Source organism: Heterodontus francisci, chromosome 1, assembly GCF_036365525.1.
Source record: "Heterodontus francisci isolate sHetFra1 chromosome 1, sHetFra1.hap1, whole genome shotgun sequence".
In the NCBI taxonomy this organism is placed as follows: Eukaryota; Metazoa; Chordata; class Chondrichthyes; order Heterodontiformes; family Heterodontidae; genus Heterodontus; species Heterodontus francisci.
The window spans coordinates 97,615,080-97,629,281 of record NC_090371.1 but is presented as its reverse complement, the minus strand read 5'-3'; the positions used below and the strand labels follow the sequence as shown (position 1 = coordinate 97,629,281).

The 14,202-nt window shown below is 40.1% G+C and overlaps 1 protein-coding gene across 1 annotated transcript in view; it reads right to left on the bottom strand.

Moving 5' to 3' along the window:
- mtrex (Mtr4 exosome RNA helicase) overlaps window positions 1-14,202 on the bottom strand; it is a 215,437-nt gene that overhangs the window by 110,520 nt on the left and 90,715 nt on the right. The window contains exons 12-15 of the mRNA XM_068033040.1: window positions 9,871-9,950; window positions 4,667-4,777; window positions 3,301-3,402; window positions 1,107-1,232 (exon numbers count right to left, since the gene is read on the bottom strand). Of these exons, the coding sequence (XP_067889141.1) occupies window positions 1,107-1,232; window positions 3,301-3,402; window positions 4,667-4,777; window positions 9,871-9,950 (419 nt within the window). The remainder of the gene's footprint in view (window positions 1-1,106; window positions 1,233-3,300; window positions 3,403-4,666; window positions 4,778-9,870; window positions 9,951-14,202) is intronic.

Sequence of the window (14,202 nt, the reverse complement as noted above, 5' to 3'; positions counted from 1 at the left end):
GGAGATTGATAGCTTTGGCTAACAAAAATCTATCAAGAGATATGGGCAAAGACCAGTCGATGGAGTTGCTCGGTGAGCCATAATCTCTCTGAATGGCACAATAGGCTTCAGGGGCTAAATGGCTAGCTCCTTTCCCTGTGATCTGCAGCCATACTTTTCTATCTGCCTCAACAAAGGTCGCTTCTAACTCCTGTCATCTGAAGCTGACTCTCCAAATTCTTCTATAAAAGCAAAATACTGCGGATGCTGGAAATCTGAAACAAAAACAAGAAATGCTGGATTCACTCAGCAGGTCTGGCAGCATCTGTGGAAAGAGAAGCAGAGTTAACGTTTCGGGTCAGTGACCCTTCTTCGGAACTCAGTTCCGAAGAAGGGTCACTGACCCGAAACGTTAACTCTGCTTCTCTTTCCACAGATGCTGCCAGACCTGCTGAGTGAATCCAGCATTTCTTGTTTTTGCTCCAAATTCTTCTGTCTTGTTTTCAAGATCATCCCTTCTGTTTGGCCATGGCTTCACCTCACACCCACACTATAACTTTTCCATTTTACCCTTTTCCCTCCTGCTGGATCTCCACTATATTCCTACACCTTAATAATAACAACTTTGAAATACTTTCCTATATGTGAAAAGCACTGTGGAAATATAATTGTTGCAGTGGGCTGCACTGCAACACAACATCAGATCTCACAAGATCACTGCAGTCAACAACAAAGTCTGAAAATTGAATTTTAAGCTATTTCTTTGTGAAAAAAGCTCATCATTTGCATTGTATGAATGAACACTGGGATTAGGTAGTTCATGAGAAGTAAAACTGCCGTGACACAACAACCATAACACCTACACCTGAAGTTCTAACATGAACGTCATTTGGAGGCTTACTGTTCATAAATGCTTCCTCCATATATCCATCAACACCACAAGTGGAGAAGACTTTTAAAAGTACGTTGGTAAACCAGTTTAGAGAAATGCGAGCTGGGTATCTCTCATTCTGCTAATAATTAATCCTTCAACTAAGAATGATAACATATTTAATCAGATGTAAATATCAAGCAAAACCAATACAAGTTAATTCAAGGGAAAAAAATAGTTACACTGAATCGATTACCTTCAGAAGTTGTTTGCCGACTGTTGGACTCATCTTTTCATCTACCATAAGAATAACAATTCCTCTTTCGTCCATGCCACGCCTACCAGCTCGACCAGACATCTGAATATATTCCCCTGAAGAGATCTATTAAAAAAGGAAAATAAACAACATTAACATTTTGTACAACGTTTTTCAAAGTATACCTGTCCTGCAATATGCATCAATGTTTGAACAAAATTAATTTGACCAAGTAGAAATGGTGTCACGGAACAATTTATTTTCTCTTCTGTTTAAAACAGTATGCCTTTAAAAATGTCTAAAAACAGTGTACCTTTAAGACAGAGTGAGAAGCTTTAAGACTGAGAACAGTGTGTGCAGTAGCTGCACCTGTTACCAAGGCAACAGCAGGAGCTTGTTCATCAAAACTGCACAGAAACTTCAAGTGGCATCAGATTATTTTTACACTAACATACATCACCCATCAGGAATGTAACCCACAAAGACTTGCAACTTAGTTATTTATTTATCCTTAATAAACAGCTAATTTTTAAAACACCATTTTTAAAACCAGTTAACTGTTAGTTTTTGAATGTATGTGTGTGAATGGGGGAGTTAGAATAAATAAAAGTTACTAGGTCTTTAGACATAAATTCATCTTAATAGTGTTTAAGATTTAGTTTATTAATAAATAGTTAATTTGTTGTCGTCTAAAGATACCTGGTTCGGTCTATTTTTATTCTGGGGAGATTAGTGAATAAATTGCCAAAAAGTGGGAAAACTTTAATAATATGCTGCGACCTATGGAGTATTGGGACTGAATTGACAGTATCGCCTCAGTCGTAACAATGGACAAACATACTTCAATCAAATGTAACTTATGAAAATCACAAAACCATCATTTATTAACTGGAATACCGAGTTATGGGGGTGGGGGGCGCCAAGCAAGAAACAATCGGCCAGGGAAGCAGGGGTGCAGGGGAGCAGCAAAGTATGGAGTGAAAAGCTGAAGGGGGGCGGTGGTTGAAGAGCGAGTTGCTGAAGAGGGAGAGCGGCCAGTGGGGCGGGAGTTAGTAGCTGCATTCGGGTGAAATCGGTCCTGGTCAATCATATAAACAAATCAGAATAACGAATTGGAGCACATTTTATACTCTGTCCGATCTTCTTTTCCATTGATCGGAGTGCCAGTTCACTATCTTCCAATGGAAATTCAATCATTAAATTCCTTTTGTATTTAATAGGGTTACTGGAATGTTAAATGGATCTGAGAATTACAGTTAGTATTCTATAACTACATAGTAACATATTACTGGGCTACCATCCAACTTAAAAGGTTAGTTTGCTAGAATGATCTAGCCATAAGCATTTCCTGTGATAAATTGAGCAGCACCATCTTTAATCCTGACAGCTGCCTGAATGTCACAGATACTGATGTTCCAGTTGAAGAGCCTGCATTTGCGCATATGCAAGTACTGCGTCACCTTGTGGTTGCGTTGTCAGCAAACGCAGCCTTATTAATATATGCAGCTTCTAGTATGCGCAAATGCGTCACACTGTATGCCCGACTGACCATCTTAAATTGGTTGTCAGCATAATTGTTAGCACACTGCAGATAAATAAGCAAATGTTGCCCAATCACGTGTAATGTTGGACACTGTTTTGAGGTTTGCAAGCACGGGCTGGTTGCGTGCGGCCTGCACCTTGCCTGTTGCGAACAGCAGAAGGGACATGTTGTTTGATACGATCCGCCAGTCTTTGGGACGTACAGCTAATATACCTAGCATCACAATGGCATTGAAATTGATACATCATTACTCATTTGTGTGATAGGCAAATAATGAATCAGATGTTTACAGATATAAGAAGGATAAAAACATTTGGGGGTGTGGGGGGAAACACAGGCCTGGAAAGTCACAGAAGTCCACAGACAAAAATGTGAGAAAAAACTGCTGATTCTTTCCCGTGATGGGATATAGTGACACCAAAATTTGTATAGCTGATAACCTGCTATAGACCAAATTTAACAACTGCAAATCACTTCCAAGAAAAGGTGATGTACAAAGCTGGCCTTAAAAATAACTTTTACTCAGCACAGTTTATTCTCACTATTCGGACAATGTACTTGACAGATTTTTGTCAGCTAAATAGCATATATTGCTCACAGCATTTACAAACATTATATATAAAATACTGAAAAAAGGTAACTTCTGCATACCCAACGGAAATCTTTCCCATCAAATTTGCGCGCACTGGTGAACAGAACTGTCCTTGCTGGCATGTTGATACCCATAGCAAAGGTCTCTGTTGCAAATAATGCCTAGAAAAAAACTTAAAACAGTGAAACATGGGCATTTCTGTACAAGCATAAATCTTGTAACTTGAGAGTTTAGCATTTTCAGTAGAGACCATCAATTTTTATTACTTAGAATTGAAGACTGCATTAAGTAAGCATTAACATTGTCTAGCAAGTCACCTGGTTGTACCAAACCATTACAAAAAATGAAACCACCTTCAACACACGGAGTTCAAGGTGACAGCCTACCACCACCTTCACGTCAACTAGGGATGTTCAATAAATGTTGGCTTTTCCAGCAATATTCCAATAATTTTTCTTTAAAGTTAAAACACACATTGGGAAGCTCTAAAGTCCACAAAGTCCAAGAATATACCCAAAAAGGAAGCTACCTTCAAGGACTGCCTTCTCAAACATTTGATAACTTTCAAGATACTGATTAGAACTTGAACAAACATTGTTCAATGTAAACACAGAGACATAGGAACAGGGGTATGCCATTCAGCCCCTCAAGCCTGCTTAGCCATTTAATTAGATCATGGCTGATATGTACTTGAAGTCCATTCATCCTGCTTTGATCCATATTCATGATACCCTGACCTAATCAAATTCTGTCAATCTCAGTGATGAAAATTTCAATTGACCCAACATTCAAAGCCTTTTGAGGGCAACAATTCCACATTTTCACAACACTTAGTATGAAAAAATGCCTTCGAATTAATTTCTGATTGGTCCTGCTCTAATATTGTGTCCACTTGTTCTTTCAACAGTGCTTTTCAACTGCCTCTCCAATATTAAGTTCTAGATGAGCCAGAACATCTTCCAGCTAAAGACTGGCAAGATAAAAAAACAACTGCTTGCTTTCTATCAGAAACTGCATCCGAGCCAGTTATTCTACTCCCCTTACAATGTTCACTCAGGCTGAATCCAATGACTCTCACTTTGATTTTCTGCTCAAGACGGAGCCCAGCTTCAAATCTGATATCCAGACCTTCAGCAAGACTGCCCATTTCCAATTACCAGATATTATTCACTTCCATCCTTACCTCACCCTGTCACTGAATGCTCAACCACACCTACGTGCTTTCCTCAATTGCTGCCACCACTCCCACCCACCCCCACACATACTTCAACTCGTGTCTATTGTCTGCATCCACTGAAATGAAGTCCCACCCACCTTCATCTTATTTGTACTAAGCTCTACCAGTTGCATAATCTACTGACCTACATATTGTACAAGGCACACCAGGAAACAATTGCCAAATACATTTTGAAAGACAAACTGTACCTTCAGAAGTCCTTCAGAGAAAAGAATTTCAATGGTTTCTTTCAGAATAGGAAGCAAACCTCCATGGTGGATTCCAATTCCCCTTTTTAAAAGTGGCAATACATGTTCAACCTGGTTACAAAGGAATTGAAATGTAAATAAATGGCATTCTAAAAATGCATGCACTTAGCAACAAAAGATATGGATTTGAAACTATAAAACCTGTTCACTGCTCTCTTACTACCCCATTTTCTGAAGGTAGTAATTGATACCAGTTTACACTTAGCATGGACATTTGGCAGCCTTCTGTCACCTATGCTAAAGTGGCCATTCTTCACATGAAAGCCATATCTGTCAAGCATGATAATACAATCTGCAACTGGTATCCAGAACCACTCAACTTCTACAATCAATTCAAGCTCATGGTACTTAATACAAATTACAAAGTCTTGGCTGGATACGAAAATCATGAAGCACTCAACTCAAACTCTCAGACAGCATATCAGCTGCTTTTTCAAGCACCAGTTCTGCTGGGAGGATTATGTGATCAAAATAGTGGAAGTTAGATGGAACATGTGAATGAAAAGCAATGCAGCAACTGGTCCCATCTTGGTTGTATTATGGGGAAATTACAACAGAGCATGCCTTAAGCTTTTGTCTCATGAGGTTTTCAAAGCTGCCTCCCATGTAATTGCATGCTCCCACATTGCAAAAAAAAAAAAAGGATTTTGTTTTCAGCAGGAAAGAACAAGCTTTTGCCACTAACCTCATGTACAACCACACTAACTTTCCACAGGCTTGTCAGTGGGGATTTCCACTAATACGCAAAAAAAAAGAAAATGCTGGTAATACTTAGGTCAAGGACAGACCTGAAAGATTAACTGTATCTCTCTACACAGGTGCTGCCCGACTGCTGAGTATTTCCACCATATTCTGTTTTTATTTCAGATTTCCAGCATCCGCAATATTGTGCTTCTGTATTAGCCACTAATATACTGTCTGGCTCAATGCATCGTTCACTACAGAGGATCGGCGGCATCTGTGAACATGGCAAGTTAAGGTTGTCGACTAATCAGACTGAAGTATCTTCACTGAGATATGCAGAGTCCAAACCAGGAAGTAAAAAGCACGAAGTTTAACTTGCATTTAAATCATGTCGAGAAAGCAAAATAAATATTAGGAAATACAGACAGGCTTAGGGGAGAAAGATAAGAGGACCCAACAAAAGTATTCAAAAGAAATGTCAATTTTGTTTTTAAAGCTGCAGTATTAATTTTCTTCTGAGGAAATGATACTCCAAACCTATCAATTTTTCAGGGCCAGATGTTGTTCAGCAGTAATTATCACGTATTACTTCATTAAAAACCTGCTTACTCCTAAGTGTACCCAGTCCTGACCTTTCCAGCTGTTTTTAGTACGGAACTAGTAGGTAACTACCAAGTTCATGCATTCGCGATTTCAATGCCCAATCTGTTAGCAAGGACTGCAACAACACACCCAGTGGAAGAGCAGGATATCTCTGATAGCAACTTCTGCATTTTCTCCCAGTGCCTCAGATGTAAAATTCCATTCTTGATCTCAAATTCTTTACGGCCTCATATCTCCTTACCTTCTCCAGTGCTACAACCACTCTCTGTCCTAGACTCTCCATTCCTCTGACTGAAGCTTTTCGTGCATTTCCCCACTCTTGAGAAACCATCACCTGCCTTCAGCCAGCCAGGTTCCATTACCCAGAATTTCCTATCTAAACCCCGCTTCCCTCTCTGTCTGCCCATCAGCACCTCGCTCCTGAAGACTTTTTTTTTTTAAATCCACATTGTGGCCACTCTTGCTCTACAGCTTTGTGCCCATTTCCCATTCACTTGTGCAAAGCACTTGGTGGAACTGTCCATCTTGAAAGGCACTATACAAATGCAAGTTCAAGAACTTTTCCACCCTCCCTGCCAAAGTACTTCACAATTCTACCACCCACCTCAACTCTCCTTAGGTAGCTTCCCTCACTCCCCTCCAGCAAGCATTTTGCCCATCTATCGCTGCTTATACACTAACTGCTCTTGCCTACCCCAACCTTTTAATGTACCACAATAAGAAACAAATAGCAGAGAACGGCTCATGGAATTAAGCGCCATGTAGCAATATAGAGAAAGCAGATCCCAAGGGTACAAGTTTCTCAGACAGGAAAAATGATTGTGTGGTGTTACAGGTGTTAGGAGCCACAAATGATCTGGACTTAGGAATAGGGGGGAAAATATTAAAATTGGTGGAAGACACCATAAATGGGCATGGCAATTCACTGCTTTTTGTTCAACTCCATCAAACTTGTCAACAACAGTCCTCAGAAGGTTCTCGACAGGGGTGAGAGTAACAGGGTAGTTGTTATGGGGGACTTTAACTTTCCAAATATCGACTGGAAATACTATAGTTCGAGTACTTTAGATGGGTCAGTTTTGGTCCAGTGTGTGCAGGAGGGTTTTCTGACACAGTATGTAGACAGGCCAACCAGGGGCGATGCCACATTGGATTTGGTACTGGGAAATGAACCCGGCCAGGTGTTAGATTTAGATGTAGGTGAGCACTTTGGTGATAGTGATCACAATTCGGTTAGGTTTACCTTAGCGATGGGCAGGGACAGGTATATACCGCAGGGCAAGAATTATAACTGGGGGAAAGGAAATTATGATGAGATTAGGCAAGATTTAGGATGCGTAGGATGGGGAAGGAAACTGCAGGGGATGGGAACAATCGAAATGTGGAGCTTATTCAAGGAGCAGCTACTGCGTGTCCTTGATAAGTATGTACCTGTGAGGCAGGGAGGAAGTTGTCGTGCGAGGGAGCCGTGGTTTACTAAAGAAGTTGAAGCGCTTGTCAAGAGGAAGAAGAAGGCTTATGTTAGGATGAGACGTGAAGGCTCAGTTAGGGCGCTTGAGAGCTACAAGCTAGCCAGGAAGGATCTAAAGGGAGAGCTAAGAAGAGCAAGGAGAGGACACGAGAAGTCATTGGTGGATCGGATCAGGGAAAACCCTAAGGCTTTCTATAGGTATATCAGGAATAAAAGAATGACTAGAGTTAGATTAGGGCCAATCAAGGATAGTAGTGGGAAGTTGTGTGTGGAATCAGAGGAGATAGGGGAAGTGTTAAATGAATATTTTGCGTCAGTATTTACAGTAGAGAAAGAAAATGTTGTTGAGAATACTGAGATTCAGGCTACGAGGCTAGATGGGATTGAGGTTCACAAGGAGGAGGTGTTAGCAATTTTGGAAAGTGTGAAAATAGATAAGTCCCCTGGGCCAGATGGGATTTATCCTAGGATTCTCTGGGAAGCTAGGGAGGAGATTGCAGAGCCTTTGTCCTTGATCTTTATGTCGTCATTGTCGACAGGAATAGTGCCGGAAGACTGGAGGATTGCAAATGTTGTCCCCTTGTTCAAGAAGGGGAGTAGAGACAGCCCTGGTAATTATAGACCTGTGAGCCTTACTTCGGTTGTGGGTAAAATGTTGGAAAAGGTTATAAGAGACAGGATTTATCATCATCTTGAAAAGAATAAGTACATTAGAGATAGTCAGCACGGTTTTGTGACGGGTAGATCGTGCCTCACAAACCTTATTGAGTTTTTCGAGAAGGTGACCAAACAGGTGGATGAGGGTAAAGCAGTGGATGTGGTGTATATGGATTTCAGTAAGGCGTTTGATAAGGTTCCCCACGGTAGGCTATTGCAGAAAATACGGAAGTATGGGGTTGAAGGCGATTTAGAGCTTTGGATCAGAAATTGGCTAGCTGAAAGAAGACAGAGGGTGGTGGTTGATGGCAAATGTTCATCCTGGAGTTTAGTTACTAGTGGTGTACCGCAAGGATCTGTTTTGGGGCCACTGCTGTTTGTCATTTTTATAAATGACCCGGAAGAGGGTGTAGAAGGGTGGGTTAGTAAATTTGCAGATGACACTAAGGTCGGTGGAGTTGTGGACAGTGCCGAAGGATGTTGTAGGGTACAGAGAGACATAGATAGGCTGCAGAGCTGGGCTGAGAGATGGCAAATGGAGTTTAATGCGGAAAAGTGTGAGGTGATTCACTTTGGAAGGAGTAACAGGAATGCAGAGTACTGGGCTAATGGGAAGATCCTTGGTAGTGTAGATGAACAGAGAGATCTTGGTGTCCAGGTGCATAAATCCCTGAAGGTTGCTAACCAGGTTAATAGGGCTGTTAAGAAGGCATATGGTGTGTTAGCTTTTATTAGTAGGGGGGTCGAGTTTCGGAGCCACGAGGTCATGCTGCAGCTGTACAAAACTCTGGTGAGACCGCACCTGGAGTATTGCGTGCAGTTCTGGTCACCGCATTATAGGAAGGATGTGGAAGCTATGGAAAGGGTGCAGAGGAGATTTACCAGGATGTTGCCTGGTATGGAGGGAAGGTCTTACGAGGAAAGGCTGAGGGACTTGAGGTTGTTTTCGTTGGAGAGGAGGAGGAGGAGAGGTGACTTAATAGAGACATATAAGATAATCAGAGGGTTAGATAGGGTGGATAGTGAGCGTCTTTTTCCTCGGATGGTGATGGCAAACACGAGGGGACATAGCTTCAAGTTGATGGGTGATAGATATCGGACAGATGTGAGAGGTAGTTTCTTTACTCAGAGAGTAGTAAGGGCGTGGAACGCCCTGCCTGCAGCAGTAGTAGATTCGCCAACTTTAAGGGCATTTAAGTGGACATTGGATAGACACATGGATGAAAATGGAATAGTGTAGGTCAGATGGTTTCACAGGTCGGCGCAACATCGAGGGCCGAAGGGCCTGTACTGCGCTGTAATGTTCTAATTCTAATTCTAAAAGGTTAACACAATGCAAATCAACTCACTCATTCAGCTACCACTGCCAAGTCCAATATCTCAACTTGGGCTGAAGAACTGTGCTACTAGGTAGTCTAAATGTGTCAACAAATAGGGAAAAGTTGCACACAATGAGTGCTGCTATTGTATTTAATACTCCAGGATGCACAAGCAGGCTTGGCTCCCCAAGTTTCATATGAAACAGACCACCAGCAGATGTGAGTGGTATCATTTGCTGTTGACTTGCTCATGCCACAGCAGCATTGTAACATCATTGCAATCAGAAAAGATAGAAAAAGCACAGAGTTGTTTCAATCTTCCTTAGAGTATTCTTTCAATAACTGAGAGGGGATAAATTTGTATTCGATCTTTGATTTACATCAACCAGATTTGATACAGAAACACTCACCTGAGGAAGTTTTTTATCTTCATCAGACAAGCAGTCAATAGCATTGTTGAATACCTCTTCCACCAGCTTTTTTTCATCATCTAAAGGGAGAGAAACATTCTTGATGTGAACTGCACAAAATTCATTCTTTACAATGCTATAGCACAAGCCAAGTATTTCTAACCGTTTATAAAAAGCAACTGCTCGTAATGAAACTAAACATCTTTTCATGTTTATTATTTATCCTGCTTAATGGGAACATAAGAAATAGTAGGAGTCCAAAAGGCCTAATTTACAAGTCAAATGATACTTACTAGTTCGTACATATTAACTAAAGTTCACTTTATCAAATCTACATAACTGCGTCATTAATGCACACTAACTCAGTAAAGAATGGAAGTGCACTTCTTATCAGAACATGGTACAATCAGTGCATCTTAATGGCAACAAAGTTGAAAATGCTTCCTATTTACAGATTTGTTAAACTGTTTCGGGTCTTGCTGCGACAAGGTAAATAGAGTTCTTCACTATTGGTGGGCAGCATTTCCATCCAATGTCAAGATTACGCAGTATTTCGTACAGGCTTTCAATTCTGAGAAGTCATGCAATAATGGAGCGTCTCGTCACTAGAAAGGACCTGTGGCATTCAATCCAAATTTCTGGGAGTCATCCAATTGCTATGGGGGCTAAACTCAATTACAATCAAAGATGATAATGATACAAGACTAATACTAAAATTAAATGGAAAGAAATTGAAAAGCTTTTATGAACCACCTCTCTGCACATAAAACCGGTGATAACAAACTGAAGTAATAACAACTGAACAAAAATTATATTTTCACCAGTTAGGAGACATTCCCGGGATGGCGGGACTGTCCTATGAAGAGATTGGGGAAACTAGGCCTGTATTCTCTCGAGTTTTAAAGAATGAGAGGTGATCTCATTGAAACCTACAAATACTTAAAAGATATAGACAAGGTAGATGCAGCAAAGATGTTTGCATGGTTGGGGAGCCTAGAACCAAGGGACACAATTTCAAAATAAGGCGGATGCCACTTAGGACAGAAATGAGGAGAAATTTCTTTATTCAGAAGGTTGTGAATCTTTGGAATTCTCTACCCCAGAGGGCTGTGGAAGCTGAGTCATTGAATAGGTTCAAAGCAGAGATTGACAGATTTCGTCAATGACGTAAGGGGATATGGGGATAGTGTGGCCAAGAGGAATTAAAGTGGATGATCATAGTGAATGACGGGGCAGGCTCAATGGACTGAATGGCTGACTCTTGCTCCTATGTTCTTAAGAGACAACAACCTGGATTTTGTATTTTGTAGACCTCACAACGGGACAGAAAAAACAGACGGAAACCTTCAGATTAAAGTAGGGCATAGAAAAGTAGGAGAAAATTATCTGAACATCCAGCACACCAAAGGGTCCAGAGGTGATTTTCCCTTGCTGGGTGATGGCAATTCCTGATTGTAGGTGGAAATTTAACAAATAAGGAGGAAAGCAGGTTTTGTCTAGCCAATAATAAAGTACAGGATTACTGTAATCTTTCAACCACCATATGCAGGCAATGTTTGGGATGATAGAAAATGGAAGAAAGGTACAGTAGTATTCAAACTGACATATCAAAGATGACTTTACAATTGCCCTGTTACCGAAGACAAAACTGCAGCAGTTATTTGTTCTGGGGTGATAATGAAAATAGTCTATGGGTAACTTGACCTGTCTCTTGGCAAAACCTTCCTGCCAAGGGGAACTGCTCAATATTCTGTATCACGGCAAGGTGTTGAATATGACTGCGAAGATCTGCTCATTGTAAGATTATTAGGTTAATAAAAGTTACTAACCAGCATACTAACTGTTAAAATTCAGCAATTATAAACTAACAACTAATCATCATAAACTGACATTTAGTTTTATTAGAACCCTTCTTTGTAATATGGTAAAGTGAAAAAACTTATGAAATAAGGCACAGTATGGACACGATGTCAAGGCAGGGGGATTCTGGGAGATTGTGTCAAGTTTTAAACAGCTTACTTGCAGCAAAAGGTAAGACCTTGAGAGCAGGCAATGAAAACAGCTTCTGTGTAGATTTACCTTGTAATAAGATCGGGAACCTCAAAATGTAAAAGCATTGACATAAAGTAGTCAACACAAAGGGGTACTACTTGCACAACTCTGAAAGGTTAGCAATCATCACAAAACAATCCTTGGTTGGTTAAGAAAGGCATCCTTTAATACAAGACTAATCACTGATTGGGAGAGGGGAGGGTTAACTGGAAAGCTGCCAGGATAAAAGGAGACCCGTCTTAGACACTGTATGGCAAAATATTTTGAACAATGAGAGCGAAAGCGAGAGATTAAAGGGGTATAAAACACCCCTATCTTATCACATCGTACATCATTTACAAACCATGTTACTCCCATAACACTACTGGGTGATAACTTTTAATGAATAACTACCTTTCTTTCTCTTAATGGATTTGAGTTAGCTAAATATGTGAGCACCTAAAACCATTTATTGGGAAAAAATAATTTATAGTTGAACCCAGTTTTCTTGTCCCAATGGGGTTCAACTGGGTTTCTTTAGTGAAGCTTTGTTACAAATATTGTGAATAAAGTGCAAGGAATACCCTCAGAAAATTTCCCTAGAGATTTGAATCTCGTCTCCCAGTCTTTAGGGAGCCTGCAACACAGACAGTGCAAGGTGGCTGAGGGAGTGCCAATGATTTCTTGCTGGCCTCTGTTGGGACCAACGTCAAATGAAAGGGCCACTTATTGTTACATCATTGACTCAAAAGCTTCTAGATGGCAATGTTATAACATATTGCATTATCATAATCATTTCTCCAATAATTCAGTGAATTACCTGAACTTGAGTCAGTCTTTCAAGCTCAATTTTTTTTTTGAAGATGGAAACGGATTTGGGACGTCATTTAAGGACTTCAGAGTAAAGGGAGATTGGAGATGGGACAATAGTTCGCAACTGTTACCAGTGAAAAACACTGAAGTCAAGAGCAAATCACCTTTTGAGGAAAGCAGAGTACAGTCTAGCTTCAAACTGAAAATCTCGGTGTTGAAAATAAAAAAGTTTTAAAACCATATGCAATTAGCTGTTTTCTTACAAAAATTCCTTTTGGCTTTGAGAAGACCAACTGGTTTCCTCCAGTCCTGTTGATTCTTACATATCTTTAAAATGGTCTCCTACTGTTACATAAATTTTCTAAACTTTTTTCTTTCTAAAATGTGAAACCTGCAGACAGTTTTTGAACATGTTGAGATTCTTAATATAACCAAGTTATTTTGCTACTATAAGGGTAACAGAGCTAAGAAAGGCCAACAGACAAGAAAGAAGCTACTGTTCACATGCTTCAACTGCAATAGCAAGATTGATTACCAACATAATTACTTGCCGAATGGGGAAGTATCATTTTCATATTCTGCCCTGAAGCCCAGAGGAATGACTTACTATGTATGGAATTTCACTGTTTCATCAGCTCTTTTTAGTGGTATCAGATGATTGGTGGACCCTAACGGCTGGGACAGGATCACTTCACTCACGCAAGAGCATTTCATAAGTAGTCTCAAGCATTATCAGAATGTAAGAAATAAATTTTAAAAATATTTAAACTCCTGAAGACTCAGATAAATATTTAGAACACAAGGTTCTTGCTCTCTTCTTCAGCTTCTGTGTAATTATAACTTTTCTAAGTAAAAATGACTAATAGTTTTTTAACCAGAACGTAATCTGGAATATGACAGCTGGTACCATGCTATCCACCTTTCAGAATAGAAAAGTATATGAGCAGCAGCATGTGCAATCGCTGGTGTGAAATTTCACAGGAAGAAGGTATTTGGCACTACACTTTCAATGACGGCATAACTTTCAGACCATAGCTTTTGCTATTAGAAAATGCCTATTGTTGTGACCACACCACCATAACAGGTTAATTGATCAATTACCTCATGTTCTTTGTGGAAGCTTACTATCTTTGTGTCGGCTCTATCATCTTAGATACACATAATACTGCTTTCCCATTATTTACAAGCCCACAGCAGGATCTCTCTGAATTTTTCAACAAGACATTCCAAAATTGGTTCAAAAAGGAGGGAATGGAGAGAATTAACAAGAATGAAATTGGTAAGCATGTCAAACCTGCACCATTCCACTGCATTAAGAAAAACATATCAGTGGCATTGTTGTGTTGGATCCCCCAGTTTGGATTTGCAATACAGTACTACCTCAAAGACAAAACCAAATACTTTCCAGTTTAATGGTGATGTAATTTAGTTTAAAAAACCTTTTATTTGGAGATGTCAGATAATCTTATAATTACATTGGAAAAATTG